The sequence below is a fragment of the Pristiophorus japonicus genome, chromosome 1 (assembly GCF_044704955.1).
Source record: "Pristiophorus japonicus isolate sPriJap1 chromosome 1, sPriJap1.hap1, whole genome shotgun sequence".
NCBI lineage: Eukaryota > Metazoa > Chordata > Chondrichthyes > Pristiophoridae > Pristiophorus > Pristiophorus japonicus.
In genome coordinates, this window is record NC_091977.1 from 471,490,363 (window position 1) to 471,512,523 (window position 22,161).

At 43.6% G+C, this 22,161-nt stretch overlaps 1 protein-coding gene across 3 annotated transcripts in view; it reads right to left on the reverse strand.

Moving 5' to 3' along the window:
- Positions 1-1,514: 1,514 nt before the first annotated feature.
- The window catches only part of cfap418 (cilia and flagella associated protein 418), a 27,139-nt gene continuing 6,492 nt past the window's right edge, over positions 1,515-22,161 (reverse strand). For 2 of the 3 annotated variants that reach the window (XM_070876395.1, XM_070876411.1), the window contains exons 2-6: positions 18,548-18,650; positions 12,416-12,474; positions 6,131-6,196; positions 4,589-4,684; positions 1,515-3,034 (exon numbers count right to left, since the gene is read on the reverse strand). In XM_070876395.1, coding sequence (XP_070732496.1) covers positions 2,881-3,034; positions 4,589-4,684; positions 6,131-6,196; positions 12,416-12,474; positions 18,548-18,650 — 478 coding nt within the window. In that variant the 3' untranslated portion in view covers positions 1,515-2,880. The remainder of the gene's footprint in view (positions 3,035-4,588; positions 4,685-6,130; positions 6,197-12,415; positions 12,475-18,547; positions 18,651-22,161) is intronic. The other variant, XM_070876402.1, reaches the window with a different exon arrangement.

Below are 22,161 nucleotides of genomic sequence, written 5' to 3' on the forward strand. Positions count from 1 at the left end.
GTCCTGGGGATTTAGTGCCATTATTTTTTCTAATACTGTTTCCTTGCTTATATTAACTTTAGTGAGTTCCAGTCCTTGATTTATTATTAGTTTCCCTGGAATGTCAGGTATATTTTCCTCTTCCTCTACTGTGAAGACTGACACAAAATAATTATTCAACAAGTCTGTCATGTCCTTATTTTCACTTGTAATATTACCAAATTCTGTTTTTAAAGGGCCCACATTACTTGTGACTACTCTTTTATTCCTAATTGTCAAAACTTTTTGTGTTAATCTTAATATCCTTCACAAGTTTTTCTTATTTCTTTTTACAGTTCTTATTTTACTGTTCCTTTATCTCTCCCAGTCCCCTGGATCTATACTATTCTTTGCACTTTTGTATGCTCTTCCTTTAGTTTTATGTTTCTCTCACACCACTTTTGCCTTCCATGGCTGTTTTACTTAGGGATATATACTGATCCTGTATTAATTATTTTTGAGCACCTCCCACTGTTCATCTGTAGTTTTACCCAATAACACTTTTGACCAAATTGCTGTCATCAGTCTCTGTCTCATTCTGTGAGTTAGCTCTACAAAAATCTAGAATCTTAGTAACTGTGTTACATATCTCCTTTTCAAAGCTAACATTGAATTCAATCACATCAGATCATAAGTCTGACTCATTAGTCATTACTAAGGAGACTAAAGGGAAACTTTAAAATGTTGGAAGTCTGCAATAAAGCAGAAAATACTACAAATGCACAGCAAGTCAATCAAAATGTAAAAGAGAAAGATAGATTCATGTTTGTTAGTATGCTGCATAGAACTGAAAAAATGGCCATATTTTAAAACCATTTCAAGCACTGTGCAATAACCATAGGCAAACGTTTTGAGGCTTATTCACTGCAAACTAGTGTACCAGTGTGTCCTTTCCACATCCTCTTGCTGTTCTGGTTATTAACAGCTGGATTCCAAAGTTAAACCATTGGCTTCTATATAGAATTCCCAATAAGAACATTAATAACATTTAGTGATACAGAAACTGAAGTTTTGTTCCCTCCATAAAATTTGTGATGTTTAAATGTAGGAATGACTTCACATTTATGTCAATTATAAAACGTGTTAATGAGCATCATAGCCACTTTCAGTAAACTTTCAGTAGTATTTTGTAGACACAACTTGAAAGCATTTTTTGTTACCAAATGTGTCTTGAAAAATAGTTTTATGGCATTGTTTTCCCCCTAAAAGTACATCAAAACATTAGTATCACTCTTGACAACAATTGCATCCCAGAAGTCCATACTGCACTGAACCAAAAGTTACCAGTGGAGTGCTCCAGAAATTAAACCTGCCAGAAAACTCCCCTAAAGAGTGACAATACGTTCCTGAAGCTTTTCCTTAATCCAACATGATATGCAAGTCAGTGAAACAAGAAAACAAGAAGATAGGAAATGGGATGATTGGCCAGCAACACTTAGCTACTTCCAGTGAACACAAGGTAGATTTCGAAAATGAAATGTAAATACATTTGGCGCACAGAATGCAAAGCATATATTTTATTAGAATTTCAACAAAGCTTGAAACTTTCATTATGGATAGATCTTTAAGATCTAAATTTTACAGTGCCCACCTAATTCAGCCCAATATAGACATCAATTACACAGAACAAATATTACATTTAAAATCATAACAGCAGTTACACTACCAATACTCCAAAATTTGATTTACATTTTTGACCGATTACTTGTCACAGCAGTAAATGGACCTAAAAGTGACAGAATTTTAAAAACTGTTCTACGAAGCATAACAAACATACATTGGAATTCCCAAGTGTAATTGGCCTTTGTTTATCCAGTGTATAAATTTTTTAATGCTAGAAATTCCAATGTAGATCATTAAATAAACTCAGTAGGTTTCTTCCTGCCTGAAGTATTGTGACCCTAAGATTGCTTTAAAATTGTTTTTTTTCTTCCTTGGGGCACTTGCCATTCCAGAAGCTCGAGTATGCAAGTTTCAATATAATTCCCAAAAATCACAAATGCATATTTAGGTTTGTGCTATAATCTTTCAGGACATTCAATGCATTTTTACAGCTGTGTGATATCCAATGAATGCAATCCACATGAATAAACCCAGCTGGATGAAACCTTCAATCCATGAAAAAGGTGATCTTCATTTCAGTCAAAACTTGTCAGAATATGAGCTTTTCTGTAAACACTGAAAGGATTAAGAACCCAAGGACATACTTCCTATGTATTTTTTCTAACCTAAGTGTAATATTACTTTTCCTGTCATCTAAGTAACTTCATTTTCCACTTTGTAGCAAGTTACAGAATAATCCCTTGCTGTTGTCCAAAGTCATTGGGAGGGACCAACATAAAGTCTGAGAAGAACGCAGTGACAAGCTACAGCTACTAAGGTAGAACATAATGGATGCACTCATAATAGAGGAAGGCAGATTGCACTGGTAACTACCAGAAGAGATTAATCTTAGCGCCATTGGGATAGCCAGGCTGACAGATTTTAAATGTTTTCCACTTGGATTTTTATATTAAACTCGGTTCACTTTGGTCTTGTCTAGTCAATAGGCTTTCCGTTACAGAAATTGCAAGGTAAAGTCCACTGTTAATTTTGTTTTCCACATTTGACCTTGGAAAAAATGAATTGTGTTTAATGTTAGAATAAAAGCATTAGTCACATACATCTATTAAACCACATTATTGAATTGGGACAGCAACGAGGAATGTTTTTTTCTGTAGAAAAATCAAGAATTAAATTGCTACAGCTTGCCTTGTATTTAACAAAATTCTGTAAGTGTGACATTATTTCAGGTAATGCAGTGGACTAGCCCCCACAATACCTCTCTAATGGTGAATGGAAAAGACAAGTATGCTTTCACACTCAATGTTTTCCACACACCCATCGAAGTTGCTGTTCTTCCCTGAGGTCGGTCAGGTCCTGGATGGACCTCCAGCTGCACTGGCAGGCATATGCTCGTGCACCTCTCCTACTTAACGTCTTCACTTTCAGTTTATTTATGTCAGGCATGTTGTTTCTGTCGGCGAAAGCAAAAAAAGGGCAGGTGTGCTCATCATTTTAAACATAACACATTATATTCATTGCTCACAATTAAAGCTAGTAGAATAATTTGGATTGGATTTGCTTCTTAGAAGTTCAATATTTTATTGCCAATTTTCTCCCCTACTCTCCAAAAAACACTACCGGCGATAATCAAACTCTGGTAAATCACCAAATCAGCCATTATTCAATGTGAGCCTTGTCTGTCAGACCTTCCTGGTATGTTCCACAAAGCTGCTCACTGGACAACTTGTGGATTAATTGAGGGAGTTTAAAAGGAGAGTATTTCCCTGAAGATGGATGGAAAAAAAGATTACATTTTGCATATGCATCCTGTTATGTATTTCTAACTCAGCAGATTTCCTTGGCTGAAACAATCGATGATCATATTGCCATCTGGTTTTAATTGAAACATGGCCCATGGGTAGCAGCACCTTGATGAAGTCAGTCTGCTTGACTATACTTTCTACCACTTGTCTTATCCAAGCTGCTATGATGGTAGTGTGGCCCTCATCACCAAGCCACAGCCTTTAGTCCTTTGGCACGTTCTTCTTCAAGAACCTCACCCTTTTCCATCCCTCATCTCTGAAATTCTAATCCATAACGTTCCTTCAACGTTTCTCCCCGAGATATTATTCTTCCTTTCCTCCTCAGCCTCTGCACTGTGACACTTCATCCTCTGTGATTTCAACCTTCATTTCAGTTTCCCTTGCCTTTATCCCCAGCAAAACCTTCAAGATCACTCATCCCAGTTATTCCATTGGTACAGCCCTCAACCTCACTCCAATCACCAGATCTGGCTGGTCAACATCAAGTGCTAATGGGTCTTGTGCTCTCCAAAAACTGTTCACTACTCTAGAATCATCCTGGAAAGCAAAGAGAATCCCAGGCTTTATTCTCCACTACTGCCTACCTCCTCAAACCTCTCCCCTGCCACCTCCATCCTCACCTCCAGCAAGAGTGAGGAGCTCATGGATTTCTTCATTACCAAGATAGAGACAATTTGTTCAGCTGCTTCCCTTCTTTCCCTTGCCCACTAGGCCAACCTCCTGTCAATTCCCCCGCCCACTTAAGTCCTGAACCCCCGTCTCTCTCTCTCCCTCTTGTTTCTTGTCCATCTCCCCCCATGCTCTGAGTTCATTTCATCAACTCTTGTTCCCTTGGCTTCATTCCACTAAACTGCTGACCATTCTACTTCCCTTCCCAGCTCCCATGCTATGTGACATAAATGGCTCTCTTCCTTTTCAAAATTACCATCATCTCCCCCTCCTCAAAAAACCCAGAGCAACTTTTGGATAATTGAGTTTAACAGTGCATCTGCCACTTGCCTGAAGTTGCTGTACCATTTGTGCATAAATAACAGCGAGTGCCATTAGCCTCACCTTTATTTTAACAGCAAAATCTGGGGCCAATATAAAAGTTAACAATAAAGAAAACAATAAACATTATGTAAGAGTTTATCTGAAACCTTTTAAAGTACTCAATTCCATATTGGACTGTCAGATCTATATCTGCATATGTTCAAACATACCTAAAAAAGAAGTAGTCGCATGATTTGTTCCATTCAAAATCATCAAGTGCAATTACTCTAAAGTCACAGGTAGTACAGCGGAGCTGGTCACACGTTCTGTTTATTAAAAAAACATATGGAAATATCTTGTCTTCATAAAATGTATTATTCAAACAAAATAACTTTTACAATTAATCAGGGCAGAACTGCGCAATCAGTAAGTTAAGCTATCAGTCTATCTGACCACACTGCACATTAATTTTGTATTAGATCTTTCATTTAAAAAAAAATTAACTTAATTATTTCTCGGAAATCCCTGTGAGGCTCACCTTTTGTCCCAGAACTGTGAAAGAGCTGCTTTCAGTGGTGCCTTTTCAATGTTTCCTCAAGGGGAAGTGGCCAGGCTGAATATGCATTCGGCTCTTCTCATAGTATAGTTCAGATTAGCAATCAATTGAGCAAGGAACCAGCAATGCAAGATCTAATCCTTCCATCCTGGAGCCCAAGCATATCAACCATATCATCCCCTTGTTAAATAGGGGCTATCATGAGTAAGGGACATAAAACACTACTCCCTCAGTCACACTGATCAGGTTACACTGACACACACAATGGCACTCTGAGTTTTAGAGGAAACCTGGGGAAATCAGATGGTCCCATCGAAAATTATAAAGAACAATGTTCCAAATGTGCGCTCCGTGTAGAGCTTTTTCCACCAGACGTACGTGTCGGGAAAGTGGGCTTTAGTGTCAGCTGGGGACAGTTCCTAGCGTGATTGTCAGAGGGTTGTGAGTTCAAGCTTCACTCCAGGACTTGAGTACATAATTTACACTGATGTTCCAGTGAAGGAGTGAAGGTACTGTTCTGGGGATAAGATGTCCCTGTGCTGGTAGTTCAGGCTGATGTTAAAGGGTCCATTACACTCAAAGATGATATGATAAAGTGCTTTATACTTGCAGATGGGAGTCTTCAGCCACAGGAGGAGAGTCAAACTCATCTTCGTAATGTACTGAGTCCGGCATTTATACTAGAGTTAACAATGCTATTCCAGGACAAAGCCAGCTATTTAGGAGGCAAAACAGCTGAATTGCACTCCAATTGGCTTGCTCTAGCCATGGATTTCTCATCCTGAATTTACCCACTGCCAGCAGAAATGAAAAGTCCAGCTTTATCAAACACATGAGGGCACCAATAAGTAGTAACAGGTTTCATATGAATATTTCTTTTTATAGTGTATTAGCAGTGTGTTCAGGCAGAGCTAAGAAAAGTGCAGCATCAAACAGGGCAGTTTCAGCAGCCTGTATGAGAAAAATACAAACATTGGATCAAGCCTGCATGTGAAGAAATACATAGGTAACACTATAATCTAATCTGCTTGGGATTAGTGTTTTGTCTCGTTGGATGTGGATATATGTATTAAAAAAAGATGATTTTTTAAAATTTACACAATAGATATACAAACAAGCAGATGCATCATATTTATTTTCTTTCCCTTCACAAAATGCTCTGTCTTGACACGGACTTCAATTAGGGGTTAATAAAAAGAAATGTGAAAAAAATTACCTGAGAGAAGTATTTGTTCCCAATCCGAGAGGTGCAGAACTACCACCGAGATAAACTGGGCAACACCTAAAAACAAAGCAATCTTCAGATGTAGTACAATGCCTCTAAAATGCTCCCTTCATATACTTCATACTTCTAGCATGTTGACAAAGTCCAGCAACTAACCACACCACCCCTACCTTTATTTCCCACCAGCCATGTCAAAACACATACACGATACGATATTAGCAGAGGCATAATGGGAAAAATAAAAGATTAAGTATGACACAGAGGTCCCGATATTAACATGGAGGCAGGAGAGCCCAGTAATGGGTGAAGAACCCAGCAAGGCCACGGATGTTGAAGTCCTGCTGATCTTAATGGCAGGTACTCATTTGAATATTTTTTGGCACACGCCCGCCTGTCAGACGGCCAGATTGACTGCCTCGGGTCAGCGGATGGGAGCGGTAGATAACGACAGGAGGCCGCAGCCAGGGACCCATGGGGACGGACCCCAGCGGTCAGTGGGGGAAAAAAAAAATCGCTCTGGGCTGCGAATGAGCGTGGCAGAAGATCTGGACCGTGAATGGGGCTGGGCGGGGCCTTGTGAGGCCTGGGGGAAGCCCTCCTGCTCACAAGGAGTGCTAAAAGGAGCTGATCTTCACTTGCCTTCGACAATTGGCAGCTCCCGCTTCGGATCTGCTGCAGAGCAGCTGACAACGCAGGCCTCCCGATCTATAGTTACTTTACTGATGATGTAATTGGGCCGTGACTTTTGAATGTTAATTAGGCCCCCATCTGCCTTTTGTGGGAGCCTCGTCAATGGCCTGATTTGGGTTTGTAAAAACTTAAACAGGATTGTGTCAGGTTGCTCGATCCCAATATTTTAACTACCCCCCCCCCCCCCCACCCCTCCACAACCATCACTCGCCCATTTGGGGGAGAGGGGGTAAAATTGGGTTCAAAGAGTGTGTGAATAGCTAAAGGGGAAGAGGTAGAAAGAGAAGCATGAAAAACTGGCAAGGTGGAGCAGGCTCCAGTAGCCCAGGAGTCTAATGGAAGAACAAAAACAAGTCAACACTTGGGTGCGGACCACCCTACCAATAGTGTTAAATCAATATCTTTATCTTTTTATATGATTCCACAACCACAAGACCCTGCCTTCCATTCTCCAAATAAATTTCAGATATTATCCCTTCTACCCCTTACCTTTCTTCCCTCCATTGCCACTGGCACTTGCTCTCAGTACAGTACAGTACAAACCTATTTCCTATTTCCAGCTTCTTAGCACAAACATAGCAATCTTGTCCCTGCAATTGCAATAGTTTGTTAATGCAAAGCTATGACTAAGCAGCAATGACAAAGTTTTGAGACAGGCAGGAGGGAAAAGAAAACCAGAAGTAAAGACGTAACGAGGAGCTTATGGCCTTGGAAGTGGAGACATACTGGGGGGAGGTGAAGAAAGAAAGACTTGCATTTATACAGCACCTTTCACGACCACCGCATGTCTCAAAGCACTTTACAGCCAATTAATTACTTTTGGAGTGTTGTCACTGTTGTAATGTGGGAAAGCACGCAGGAAATGGTGGGCTCATTATCACAACTGTCAACAACCGTTCACGAGTTTTTAGAAACAGCTAATGACAACCGATACACAAACCTAATTATTTTATAAAGGATAGTCAACCTTCTCTTCCTGCTCCTGAATTGTTACGTCTGGTGTTCTCCAAGGATCGATTCCTTGCCCCTCTCCTATTTCTCATCTACATACTGCCCCTTCGCGACGTCATCTGAAAACACAGCGTCAGTTTTCACATGGACGCTGACGACACCCTCACCATCACGTCTCTTGACTCCCCCACTGTCGCTAAATTGTCAGACTGCTTTGTGCAACATCCAGCACTGGATGAACAGAAATTTTCTCCAACTAAATATTGGGAAGACCGAAGCCATTGCCTACATTCCCTGCCACAAACTGCGTCCCCGAGCCACTGACTTCATCCCTCTCCCTGGCATCTGTCTGAGGCTGACCAGACTGTTGGCAACCTTGGTGTCATATGTGAACCTGAAATGAGCTTCTGACCACATATCCATTTCATAACCAAGACTGCCTTTTTCCACCTTAGTAACATCGCCCGTCTTCGCTCCTGCCTCAGCTCATCTGCTGCTGAAGCCCTCATCCATGCCTTTGTTACCTTTAGACTTGACTACTCCAACGCACTCCTGGCTGTCCTTCCAGGCTCTAACCTACCTAAACTTGAGGTCATCTAAAACTTGTCTGCCTGTGTCCTAACTTGCACCAAGTCCCGTTCAACCATCGCTGTGTTCGCTGACCTACATTGGCTCCTGGTTAAGCAACGTCTTGATTTTAAAATTCTCATCCTTGCTTTCAAATCCCTTATTGGCTTTGCCCCTCCCTATATCTAATCTCCTCCAGCACCCCCTGTCCCCCCACCCAGAGATATCTACACTTCTCTAATATTGGCCTCTTGAGCATCCCTATTTTAATTGCTCAACCATTCGTGGTCATGCCTTCAGCTGCTTAGGCTCTAAGCTCTGGAGTTCCCTCCCTAAACCTCTCTGTCTCACTACCTCTCCTTCCTCTTTTAAGATGCTCTTTAAAACCTAACTCTCTGCCCTAATTTCTCCTTATATGGCTCGGTGTCAAATTTTGCTTTATAGCACTCCTGTGAAGTGCCTCTGGAAGTTTTACCATGATAAAGGTGCTATATAAATAAAAGTTGTTGTTATTATATGCCCAATTATCAATAACTTTGGCAAAGACTTTTCCATTAGTACCCTTCTGTTGTGTGGGAGTTTGTGGACAGCAAAACGGTCTTGGATTGCCACATCTGCAGGAAATGAGATACTCTAGCGCAGAGTCTTGAGTTGAAGTGCGAATTAGAGACACTCGGAAACATAAGGAAGGGGTTGGAATTTCTGAAAAGTTTTCTCCAGTGTATAGTCACACCTCAAAGGAAAGCACAGGTGCAGGAAGGGAAGCGCGTGACTGTCTGTCAGCAGGGTCGGGGGATCCGAGGGGAGGCCCCACTGGTACAATATACTTGATACCTGTTAGGATAAGGAGAAAGACAGCAGGGATGACAGCCACAATGCTGACTTAGGCATCATGGATCAGAGGGCTGTGCAAAGGGGGGAGGAGCAGAATATAAATATAGTAGTAAAAGGGGATTAAATAATTAGGGGATAGATAGCATCCTCTGCAGCCACAATCAGGAGTCCCGAAGGGTGTGTTGCCTACCTGGTGACAGGGTAATGGATATCTCAAAACGACTGGAAAGGAATTTGGAAAGGGAGAGGGAAGATCCAGTTGTCGTGGTCTATGTCTGGACCAATGATGTAGGGAAGGAAAGGGAGGAGGTCCTGCTGAGGGAGTAACAGAAGTTAGGAGTTAAATTAAAAAACAGGACTTTAAGGGTGGTAATCTCAGGATTATTACCTGTGCCATGTGCTAATTGGCACAAGGATAAACAGATAAGGAAGATAAACATGTGGCTAAAGGAGTGATGCAAGAAGGAGGGTCGTATTTCATGGGATGCTTGCACCAGTACTGGGACAGGGAGGGAGCTGTATCGTTGGGACGGGCTACACCTGAACCAGACTGGGACCAATATCCTAGCTAAAAGGATAAATAGGGTGGTAAAAAGGACTTTAAACTCATAAATGGGTGATTGGAGAGCTCATCAGTCAGAATCAATAGTACAAATTATAGTTTAAAGATCAAAAAAAGGGATAAGAGCAGAGTTCAGGTCACAGGTGATATAGATACTCCAGGTGAAGGGAATACTAAAATAACTAAAGCAGTTACAGCAGAAGTGACAAATAAGAAATGTGTTCATTTAAATGGTGTCAGAAAGACAGCATCAAGGCAGAAGGACAGGTTAGGGTCTCTTGTCCCAATGAGAGTTTTATATACTAACACATGGAGTATAAGAAAGAAATTCAGAGAATTAGAGGCTCAGATACAGCTTTGAGGGTATGACTTGGTGGCCATTACTGAGACATGGCTGCAAGCTGGTTAGGATTAGGAATTAAATATTCCAGGTTATAAGGTTTTTAGAAAGGATAGGAATACTGAAAGAGGAGGAGGGTTAGCCTTATTGATTAAAATACTATTACAACTTTAGTAAGAGAGGGTATAAATAAGGGAAAGCAATCAGTGAAGACAATGGATAGAATTGAGGAATAAGAAAGGACTCAAGTGTCAGCCATCGCTCAGTGGGTAGCACACGCCTCTGCGTCAGAAGGTTGTGGGTTCAAGTCCCACTCCAGGAACTTGAGCACATAAAAAAATCTAGGTCGACACTCCAGTGCAGAGCTGAGGGAGTGCTGCACTGTCGGAGGCATTCTGAAGTCATATGTCATGTCATTAGATGATTGTCAGGAGCTATTGATAAACTTGTTGGTTTGGGGCTTACCCATTATTATCTAATTAATTAGTTACTGGACATAGGATTTCCCAACACTAAGTATAGATTGCTTTCTCAATAAACCTGATGTAGTTACATCATCTTGCAGCTGGAGTGCAGTGGTAGTCTCTGTACCAACAGCAACTTATCCCTAGAATGGAAACAGTATACATTACAAATATTTATAACCAGAATGATTTGAGTAAAGTTAGTCCAAATTAATGGCCCCAGCTCCCTCCAATGATCTAATTAGTATAGAGCAGAAGGCTACAGGTTCATTCTCTGGTCTGTGCTGAGTTAGCTGAACTTATTGGAGCAGCATTTAGGAGCTACAATTTGCCTCAGTGCCCCTGGGTTCGGGAAAGAACAGTAAGCGAGGGGGGTCACATTCCTGGCTGCTATTTAGTGACCTCGATGGAAATGTATGCTTGTGTAGACATCAGGCAGAATTAGTCTTGGTTCTAATCCTTGTATAACTCACTGTTTAGGCTCACTAGACATGAATGGCAAACCTCCCTCAGGAGCCGGCACCTCACACCTTGAGCAGTCTCTCGGAAATTCCCTCCGTGCCATTGCACTGTATGGGCTGGTTCTGCACACTCTTGTCTTTGTCTGCCATTTGGACATGCCTTTGCGTACCATCTTGCAGTCCGGTGGTGGCAGGGGTCCTCAGTGGAGGGCTCACTATGCAGGAGTCCTCTCCTTATCTTTGGGGATTTGGTGTGGAGGGTACTGTACGGGACTGCTCTGTGCAACAAGTTTTTAAGTAATTTCTGCGGCCTGGAGGAGTCGGTTTTCCATTTAATATGTACTGTGCGAGAGATTGCAGCCCCTCTTCCAATATTTGAAAGGGCTGCTCCTAAATCTTTGGTTGCCCTGCAGTCCCATGCGCAGGGGAGCGGGGAAGCCGGAGGACTGCTCCAGGACCTGGCCAAGGTGGCCATTAACAGGTCCAGACAACGAGCAGTCGAAGGGGTTGTTCGGCCCAACTGCTTGCCTCTCTTCCGCGGTTATGTTCTAACCCTGGAGATGGAACACGCGTGTCCACTGGCACGCTTGAGATCTTCCGTGACCGGTGGCTGCTGGAGGGACTGGAGTGCTTAATCACTACCCAAATCAAAATTTTAATTTAAGTTGTTAAGGTTCCTTTCAAAGTTTTCTGTTTAATTAACAGTTAATGGGTTGTGCCCTTTTAAAAAGGGGCTACATACCATCTCCTAATTGTGATGGCATCAATTATCAATTAAGTTTTAACCAACAAGCAAACATGATTGGCCACTTAAATCAAACAGCAGAAAACTACTAGTATCTCTGGAACTGTACTTTTGCAAGAGTCTGTGCCGTTAGCAGAGGAGTGAAAAAATTAAGATAAACATTTCTGGTTCAGATGATAGTTTGTTCTAGTGAGCTGTAATATTATCTGAAGTCCTTGATCACCTATTGTCTTGTATTCCCTCCCAGTTGTATGTGACGATATGGCTAATTTTACAAGGCCACACTACTGGTGGGAGTTGTATTGTAAATTTTGACGTGCTGGCTGCAACTATTTAACCATTAATTTTAATGGCTGGAGAAATTACTGGTAGGGTAAACTTCCAAAATGCAGCAAATATGCATCAAATTTTTCTTAGATGTAATTTTAGTCCATTTAGTACAAGAAAGTAGAAGAAAAGACAAAAGTAACATAAAATACAAAACAGGTTGAGACAAACAAGTTACAGGTCAATTTATACTTTTTAATCATTTTATACAACTGAACAGAACTTTAAAAATGAAAACGAAATGAGTAAAACTTCACATCTATATGAATTTCAGTTATAGCCAGCTGTAGTGACCAACTTCAAAATTGTATAAAGAACATATTTCTTGAACTTACTTTCTACCCTTGGACCGAGAAATAGCCCTGTGACCTGCTATTGCTCTTAGACTTGACATCTGTAATAAGAGGGTAATGAGTAGCACGTCAACTAATGAAAATAAAACTTTCAACAACACAGAATCGATCATTTTTTCTTTTTATAAAGCATCTGACTTATTTAAAGAAAGGTCGAAATCGAGAACATTTGTAAAATAGAGTGTCACCACATGGGTGAGGATGGTTCCAGGAGAACAAGTATGTCTGGGCATGTAAAGGTTTGGTATTTAATGACTTTAAAAGTGCAGTAGGAATACTCAGATTGTAAATTGAACTATTATTTTTACAGATATGGGCCTTTGAATATATTTTTATTACAATCATCTGCTGCATGATGCAAAAAAAATTACTCGTGCTCAACATTTGTGTGTGCTGATGAATGGGTTAATTTTAGCTGACAAAAACATTTTGTGTGCTTACATCTTGCTTGTAGGGGAATGGCTACACAACCCACCCTGCACTTTTAGAAAGGTCTTCTAAATATTGCTTGACCAAGGCCCATGCAATGAACAATTTAGTGAACTATAATGGCTGTCATACTGTATGAACATGAATTCCCTCAGCTGCATAGCCCTCTCCTCAGGGCCAGGACAGTGAAATTCTGTGCAACTGCAATTTTCTTTTAGCTATCATGCTATTAACAACAACAACTTGTATGTATATAGCGCCTTTAACATAGTGAAACGTCCAAAGGCGCTTCACTGGAGTATTATGAGATAAAAAATTTGACACCAAGCTGCATAAGTAGAAATTAGGTGACCAAAAGCTTGATCAAAGAGGTATGTTTTAAGGAGCGTCTTGAAGGAAGAAAGGCAGAGAGGTTTAGGCTGGGAGTTCGAGCTTGGGGCCGAGGCAACAGAAGGCAAGCCACCAATGGTTGAGTAGTCATAATCAGGGATGCTCAAGAGGGAAGAATTAGAGGAGCACAGACATCTCGGGGGGGTTGTGGGGCTGGAAGAGATTACACATATAGGGAGGGGCAAGGCCATGGATGGATTTGAAAATAAGGATGAGAATTTTGAAATTGAGGCGTACTTAACTGGAAGCCAATGTAGGTCAGTGAGCACAGAAGTGATGGGTGAGCAGGACTTGCTGTGAGTTAGGACACGGGCAGCCGAGTTTTGGATCACCGCTAGTTTACGTAGGATAGAATGTGGGAAGCCAGCCAGGAGTGCGTTGGAATAGTCAAGTCTAGAGGTAACAAAGGCATGGACGAGGGCTTCAGCAGCAGATGAGGTGAGGCAAGAGCGGAGACGGGCGATGTTACAGAAGTGGAAATAGGGGGTCTTAATTATGCTGCGGATGTGTGGTCGAAAGCTCATTTCAGGGTCAAATATGACACCAAGGTTGTGAACAGTCTGGTTCAGCCTCAGACAGAAGTTGGGGAGAGGGATGGAGTCAGTGGCAGGGACCGAAAACAATGTCCTCGGTCTTCCCAATATTCAATTGCTGAAAATATTTGCTCATCCATAACTGGATGTCGGACAAGCAGTCTGACCATTTAGAGACTGTGGAGGGGTAGTGAGGTAGAATTGGGTGTCATCAGCGTACATATGAAAACTGACGCTGCGTTTTCAGATGATGTCGCCAAGGGGCATCATGTAGATGAGAAATAGGAGGGAGCCAAGGATAGATCCTTGGGGGACACCAGAGATAACAATGTGGGGGCAGGAAGAGAAAATAAGAAATAGGAGCAGGAGTAGGCTATTTGGCCCCTTGAGCCTGCTCCGCCATTCAATTGTCATGGCTGATCTGATCTTGGCCTCAACTCCACTTTCCTGCCTGCTCCCCATAACCCTTGACTCCCTTATCATTCAAAAATCTGTCTATCTCCACCTTAAATATATTCAGTGACCCAGCCAAAGAGAAGCCGTTGCAGTTGATTATCTGGCTACGATTAGATAGATACGAATGGAACCAGGCAAGTGCAGTCCCACCCAGCTGGACGACAGTGGAGAGGTATTGGAAAAGGATAGAGTGGTCAATCACAAAGGATGTTATTTGTGACTTTGATGAGAGTCATGTCAGTACTGTGGCAGGCAAGGAAACCGGATTGGAGGGATTCAAACATGGAATTGCAGGAAGGATTTGGGAGGTGATAACACATTCAAGGACTTGAGAGGAAAGGGAGGTTGGAGTTGGAGTAGTAGTTTGCAAGGACGGAGGGGTCGAGGGTTGTTTTTTTTTAAAAAAGGAGAGGGGCGATGACGCCAGATTTGAGGGAGAGGGGGACAGTACCTGAGGATAGAGAACCGTTAACAATGTCAGCTAACATTAATACTAATTTTCAACAGCACAACAGAATAGAAACTGTGCATGGTATTTTATTAATTACAAAGAATGTACAGCACAGAAACAGGCCATTCGGCACAACTGATCAGCTATAACCACCTATTTATTGCTCCCTCATATGCTTATCTAGCTTCCCCTTAAATGCAAGATTCATGTAAAGATAAGTTGACTATAATCAGCCAAGCAGTTATGTTAACACAAAGGGAGAAAAATTTGCTCTAGACCGGAAAGCAGTCGGTGTCCTTGCCAACTACCGTTAATGGCCGCTGCGTTAAATGAGGTAGATTGATGTGGGGGGGGGGGGGGGGCTCAGCGCTAACCTTAGATGCAATGCTGTCATGGTGGCATTGCACGAGCTTTCTAGGACCAACTTGTTCTGCTGGTGCAGCATTGTTGCTTCCCCTCGCGTCTGTGTGCAAGGCTATGAAGCTCGCAATGCATTGTGGGCAGTGGGAGGCTCTGAAATTTAAAGGGCCATTCACATTGATGCAAGGGAAAATAAAATGCACTGATTCAATACATTTTTCAGCCCTTTTCTGTCTTTTAACAAATAATCAATATTTTAAAAAAGTTCCAAATGTCAATATTCAGCATTTAAAGCTGAATTACCTTCCTTGATTGAGTAACTAGACCTATATTCTCTAGAGTTAAGAATGAGAGGTGATCTCATTGAAACATATAAAATTCTTACAGGGCTTGACAGACTAGATGCAGGGAGGATGTTTCCCTTGGCTGGGGTGTCTAGAACCAGGGGTCTCAGTCTCAGAATAAGAGGTCGGCCATTTAGGATTGAGATGAGAAGTTTCTTCAGAGTGTGGTGAATTTTCAGAATTCTTTACCCCAGAGGGTTGTGGAGGCTCAGTCGTTGAGCATATTCAAGACAGAGACCAATAGAGTTTTGGATATCAAGGGAATCAAGGGATATGGGGTTAGTGCAGGAAAGTGGAGTTGAGGTGGAAAATCAGCCACGATCTTATTGAATGGCAGAGCAGGTTCAAGGGCCGAATGGCCTACTCCTGCTCCTATTTCTTATGTTCTAAACTCAACAAATGGGAAAACTGCCTCAGCACGACAACAAATGGCTCAGCAAGCCAGGGAAGGGCCACCTAGGGTCTCGCACGCAGCACTCCAACTTTGTGCAGAGGGTCAACACTGCAAGACTGACCCTCTGCCCACAGGGGCCAGGAGGCCCTCCAGAAAGAACAATGCAGGAGTACATTACCAAAGCCGTCACTACCAGCAGTGTCACCCCACTACCTGGCTTCATTGCCCAAAGAAGCTTCGTCAAGGTCAATGAATGCATCTCCAAAAGACGTCATCTACCAACTGAACCACTAGCCTCACACACTGCTCAATGCAGGACCGCCACTCACTCATCTACCAACAATCTGCACCAATGACATAAGAACATAAGAACATAAGAAATAGCAGCAGGAGTAGGCCATACGGTCCCTCGAGCCTGCTCTGTCATTTAATATGATCATGGCTGATCCGATCATGGACTCAGCTCCACTTCCCTGCCCACTTTCCATAACCCCTTATTCCCTTATCGTTTAAGAAACTGTGTATTTCTGTCTTAAATTTATTCAATGTCCCAGCTTCCACAGCTCTCTGAGGCAGCGAATTCCACAGATCCACAACCCTCAGAGAAGAAATTTCTCATCTCAGTTTTAAATGGGCGGCCCCTTATTTAAGATTATGTCCTCTAGTTCTAGTCTCCCCTATGGTGGAAACATCCTCTCTGCATCCACCTTGTCAAGCCCCCTCATAATCTTATACGTTTCGATAAGATCACCTCTTTCTTCTGAACCCCAATGAGTAGAGGCCAAACCAACTCAACCGTTCCTCATAAGTCAACCCCCTCATCTCTGGAAATCAACCTTGTGAACCTTCTCTGAACTGCCTCCAAAGCAAGTATATCCTTTCGTAAATATGGAAATCCAAAACTGCAGTGTTCCAGGTGTGGCCTCACCAATACCCTGTACAACTGTAGCAAGACTTCCCTGCTTTTATACTCCATCCCCTTTGCAATAAAGGCCAAGGTTCCATGACGAGACACATCTCCCATTCTTAGCATCACCTCATCCCCTTGGAGGAAATGGTGCAGGCCATTCTTGGCAGGGGCTTGGCTGAAAGGATAAAAGAAGCGGGAATCCTCGTACGTTATCCTCCTTCTGGCACGCACCATAGGCTTCCTGTTCTTCTGTCAGTACAAATCCACCCTTGCGCCTTCCTCATTTCACACACCCAAGAAATGCATCCTGCCCAGCCAGTGGGACCGCAGGCGGATGATTCCATCCCGGATATGCTGGCCACAAAGAGGCTGTCTGGGATGCATCTTTCCAACTGATTGCTCCTCTTCGGCATATTCCCTCTGCAAGCGGATGCTGTAAATGTGAAATGACAGCATAAAATGCTGCAAATATTCAGTTGGTCAGGCAGCATGTCGACCTGATACGTGAATTCCACGGATGCTGCGTGACCTGCTGAGTATTTGCAACATGTTCTGTCTTCTCAAAGGCATTCACTTAGCAGTCGAGCCCTTGTAAGCGTCCAGCAGCACTCCCAAAAAATTTTAAAAAAACGTTTCATGTCTGTTGCAGCAAGCCACCAATTCAATAAAATGTTTTTTAAAAACAGTCCAAACTCTTCCTTTCAAACTTATCCAATTGAGTCTGTGTCCCTTTAACAGCTGCAGATATCGGCCCTGACAGCATTTATCAGCCTGCTTGCACGCCAGGTTAACCTGGCATGCTTAGGACCCAGCGCTGACTTGAGTGCTAAGGTCGATGTTTTTGTAGGTAACGCTGACTTGACGTCACTATGCCTCCATTTTTTTTTCAGGGCGCTGAAGATTACTGTCAGTGCAAAGGGGACAAACAACATGGCGACTGCCATCAGGACCGCCTCCAGCTGGCGCAAGAGCAGCAGCCGCCATTTTTTCATGCATCGGTGGCGTTACCAGGTGGCGATAAGGACATCAATTTCTCGCCAAAATCAGCTGCACATGCGGTTATGTGCTAGCAAGCCAGTTCATATCTTACTGCATTGGTAACTTCCTTGAAATGAAAATTGTAATGTAGTCAAGCTTCCCATAAGAAAAGGGCATCCTCTCAGGTTGAACATTATAAAACTAGTTATATTTGCAAGAAGAGGGCAAGTATAAACTGTGCTGAAGTATGAACTAGGTTCAGTTTGGAGATGAATTTCTCACACATGGCATCTTCGTATGATATTGCTAATTAATGCTGTGGATCCATATCGACTTGGATCTAATTTGAGGCTGCCCAAACTCACTTCATGGTTGAACTTGACAGCCAGCAGAAAGAGAAGGTTTTCTTTCAGTCTTGTCTGAACTCAAAGTAAAAGTACCAGAGGTTAAATGGCAATGTGCTCGCTTATTGTATATCAGATCAATTTAGGGGTCTTTTTCGGACGTTGCGTTCCAGTAAGGCGTCTCACTGGTCTAGAATGCATATGGGAAAAACATGCTTCAAGGCTTCCTGAATTTCTGATATGCACTCCTGGCAGGTAGAGCTTCTGCCAGAAATTGAAAGGCAGAAAAATACCCCAATTATATTTCAGAAATCAAAACATAAATCAAAGCACTGTATAGATTTAGACTGGGTAGATGTAGAAGATTATAAAATAATTTCTGTACAACATATATTCAAACTGAATGGGAATCATCTTTCTTAGACAGTTCTACAAGATCATTATAACACATACAAAATAGTGTCAGAGTTTTTCTTGGACAATACTATAAGTGAGTTTTCATTAAACACATTTTATACAACTTACAGAAGGATCTGATGCACTTGGATCATCATGAAAAATATCTTCAATAAGATCACTTAAATCATCGTCCTCTTTGGAAGTTTCTTCAGATGGGATTGAAGGGGAGCTGAAAAATATAACACAGTATGTTAAACTGAATCTATTTAAGAGGAGGGTTCAATGATGAACCTCCAGTTCCAAATTTTTCCACAGTAAAATGGAAAGGAAAACTACAAGTGTCGGAAATCTGACATAAAAACAGAAAACATTGGGAACACATGGAAGATAAGTCGGAACCAGTAAACAGAAAACATAGGCTATGACATTTTTGAAATCAGCTGGAATGTCTATCTGTCCTTACTCTTTAAAAGAAATGCAAAAACCACACTGCAAATTTTATCCTAATGGCAAAATTGCAGCTGTTGTAAGACAAATTTATTATGGTGGTCAGCATGACAGCAGTGATAAATGCTAATTGATTATATTTAGGTACAATAGAACTCTGGCTAATTGAAATGATGGCTTTATAAAATTACAAAAGATCTGTCACCAGAAGTTGGTGTGGATGGCTATAATTCCATGTCAGAAACCGTCATAGTGGTTGTGCAACACTGTTCGGTGAGTATGGGGTTCAAAGCTTTATTCAGCAGTTGTGGAATGCTGTGTTGGAGTGTGAGTAAAGCTGTGTTGGGTTACGGTGAGCAATTAACATTCGAACTCCGGAGTTAAAAAAGGCTGAGAGAGAGCAGAAAAAATACCAGGTGGGAGCAGGAAAAATGTCAGGAGGGATTGGGTTGGGAGAGAGAGGGCTGTGCGGAAAATGCTGGTCAAAAATGCTCTGTGGAAAAAAAAAAGAAGCTTTCGGTTCCAGATTAATGCGTAGTATACTTCTGCGCGCCTTCTGGTCGTTGGCAGGAGTTATTCCATTTAAAAAGGATATAGAGGTACTGGAGGGGTGCAGAGAAGATTTACAAGTATGATACCAGAAATGCGAGGGTATGCCAGGAAAGAATGAACAGGCTGGGTCTTTTTTCGCTTAAAAAAGGGCTGAAGGGTGACCCAAGTGATGTCTTTAAAATTGTGAGAGGTTTTGATAGAGTAGATAGAGTGTGTTTACACTTGTGGGAAAGATCGTAACTAGAGGCCACCAATATAAGATAGCCACCAAGAAATCAAATATGGAATTCAGAAGAAACTTCTTGACCTTGAGAGTGGTGAGAATGTAGATCATGTTACCACAGGGAGTAGTTGAGACAAATAGCATAGATGCATTTAAGGGGAGGCTATGAGGGAGAAGGAATTAAAGAGGGTTATGCTGACATAGTTAGATGAGGAAAAACGGGAGGAACTCGAGGGGTGCATAAACGTCGGCATGGACTGGGTGGGCCAAATGGCCTGTTTTTGTGCCATATATCTTATGTAATCCTGTAAACTTGCATTTATATAGCTCCTTTATCGTGGAAAAACCTGCCAAGGTAGTTCACAGCAAATAATTAATTCATATTCAAATAAAGCCAAAGGAGATATCAGAAGGGGTGACCAAAAGCTTGATCAAAGAAGTGTAGTTTAAGGAGGGTCTTAAATGAGAATGGAGTTGGAGAGACTGAGGAATTTAGAGCGTGAATTGTAGAGCATGGGACATAGGCCGTTGAAGGCATGGTTGCTGGGGCGAAGGGAGAAGGGTTGCAAGAGGCCGGAGTTGGAGGAACGGAGAGTTCTGGAGAGGTTGAAGGGCCAGAGAAGGTCACAGAGATAGGGAGGGGCAAGGTTATGAAGGGATTAAACACAAGGGTGAGAATTTTAATTGGGAGATGTTGGAGGACTGGAAGCCAATGTTCTATATTTTTAGCTTCCTTCTCTGGGACTCGGGACTACAACTTCTAGTCTCTTGATTGTAAACTGATTGGCACTAACCATGGATTTCCCTTCTCTGCTCATTCTGACTCCAGAGGGATAGTGTCTCTGACAGCTTCCCATTCAGTGATATGCCAGGAGGCATGTCAACCTAACTGACTATCCCCTCTCCCATTAGTTCATTCTCCACAGACACCTCATGCTGTTCCCACATTAATAAAATTACCAGAATGGGCATGAATATTAAAAAGAAAAAACAGAAAATGCTGGAAGCACTCAGCAGGTCAGGCAGCCTCTGTGAAGAGAAAAACAGAGTTAACATTTCAGGTCGATGACTTTTCATCAGAAGTGGAAGATGTTACAGATGAACAGCTCTTAAGCAAGTACAGAGCCAGTGAAAAGGGGGCAGGAAAAGAACAAAGTGATAAGTTGGCGTGCAGGAGTGATTAAATGACAAGTGACGATGGTGCAAGGCAAATGGAGATGATAACGAGACGTATATAGAAATAGAAGATGGGTCCAGAGGGGTTGTAAATGGTTCAAAAGACTTGCATTTATATAGCAGCCTCCATGACCACAGGACATCCCAAAGCGCTTTACAGTCAATGAAGTACTTTTTGAAATTTAATCACTGTTGTAATGTAGGAATCATACATTACTGTAAAATAGCTGAGGGAGAGGGAAGCATGAAGAATCTGGCAGAGAAAAATGTTCCCTTGGACCGAGAATGTGCAAGAAAGCCCGGTAGACCCCCAAGGCTGGGAACCACCCTATTGGCTATGTACCAATAGGGGATCTCCATCCCAAGTATCGGGGGGGGGGGGGGGGGGGAAGAGGGGGAGGGAGAGAGAGGGGAGGGAGAGAGAGGGGAGGGAGAGAGAGGGGAGAGAGGAGGGAAGGAGAGAGAGGGGAGGGGGAGGGAGGGAGAGGGGAGGGGGAGGGAGGGAGAGGGGAGGGGGAGGGAGGGAGAGGGGAGGGGGAGGGAGGGAGAGGGGAGGGGGAGGGAGAGGGGAGGGGGAGGGAGAGGGGAGGGGAGGGGGAGGGAGAGGGGAGGGGGAGGGAGAGGGGAGGGGGAGGGGAGGGGAGGGGAGGGGAGGGGGAGGGGAGGGGGAGGGGAGGGGGAGGGAGGGAGAGGGGAGGGGGAGGGAGGGAGAGGGGAGGGGGAGGGAGGGAGAGGGAGGGGGAGGGAGGGAGAGGGGAGGGGGAGGGAGGGAGAGGGGAGGGGGAGGGAGGGAGAGGGGAGGGGGAGGGAGGGAGAGGGGAGGGGAGGGAGGGGAGGAGGGAGGGGAGGGAGGGGAGGGAGAGGGGAGGGGGAGGGAGGGAGAGGGGAGGGGGAGGGAGGGAGAGGGGAGGGGGAGGGAGGGAGAGGGGAGGGGGAGGGAGGGAGAGGGGAGGGGGAGGGAGGGAGGGAGGGGAGGGAGGGGAGAGGGAGGGGGAGGGGGAGGGAGAGGGAGGGGGAGGAGGGAGGGAGGGGAGGGAGGGAGAGGGGAGGGGGAGGAGAGGGAGAGGGGGAGGGAGGGAGAGGGGGGAGGGGAGAGGGAGGGGAGGGAGGGAGAGGGGAGGGAGGGAGGGAGGGGAGGGGGGAGGGAGGGAGAGGGGAGGGGGAGGGAGGGAGGGGAGGTGGAGGGAGGGAGAGGGAGGTGGAGGGAGGGAGGAGGGGAGGGGGAGGGAGGGAGAGGGAGGGAGGAGGGGAGGGAGAGAGGGGGAGGGGAGGGGGAGGGAGAGGGAGGGGAGGGGAGGGAGGAGAGGGGAGGAGAGAGGGAGGGAGAGGAGAGGGAGGAGAG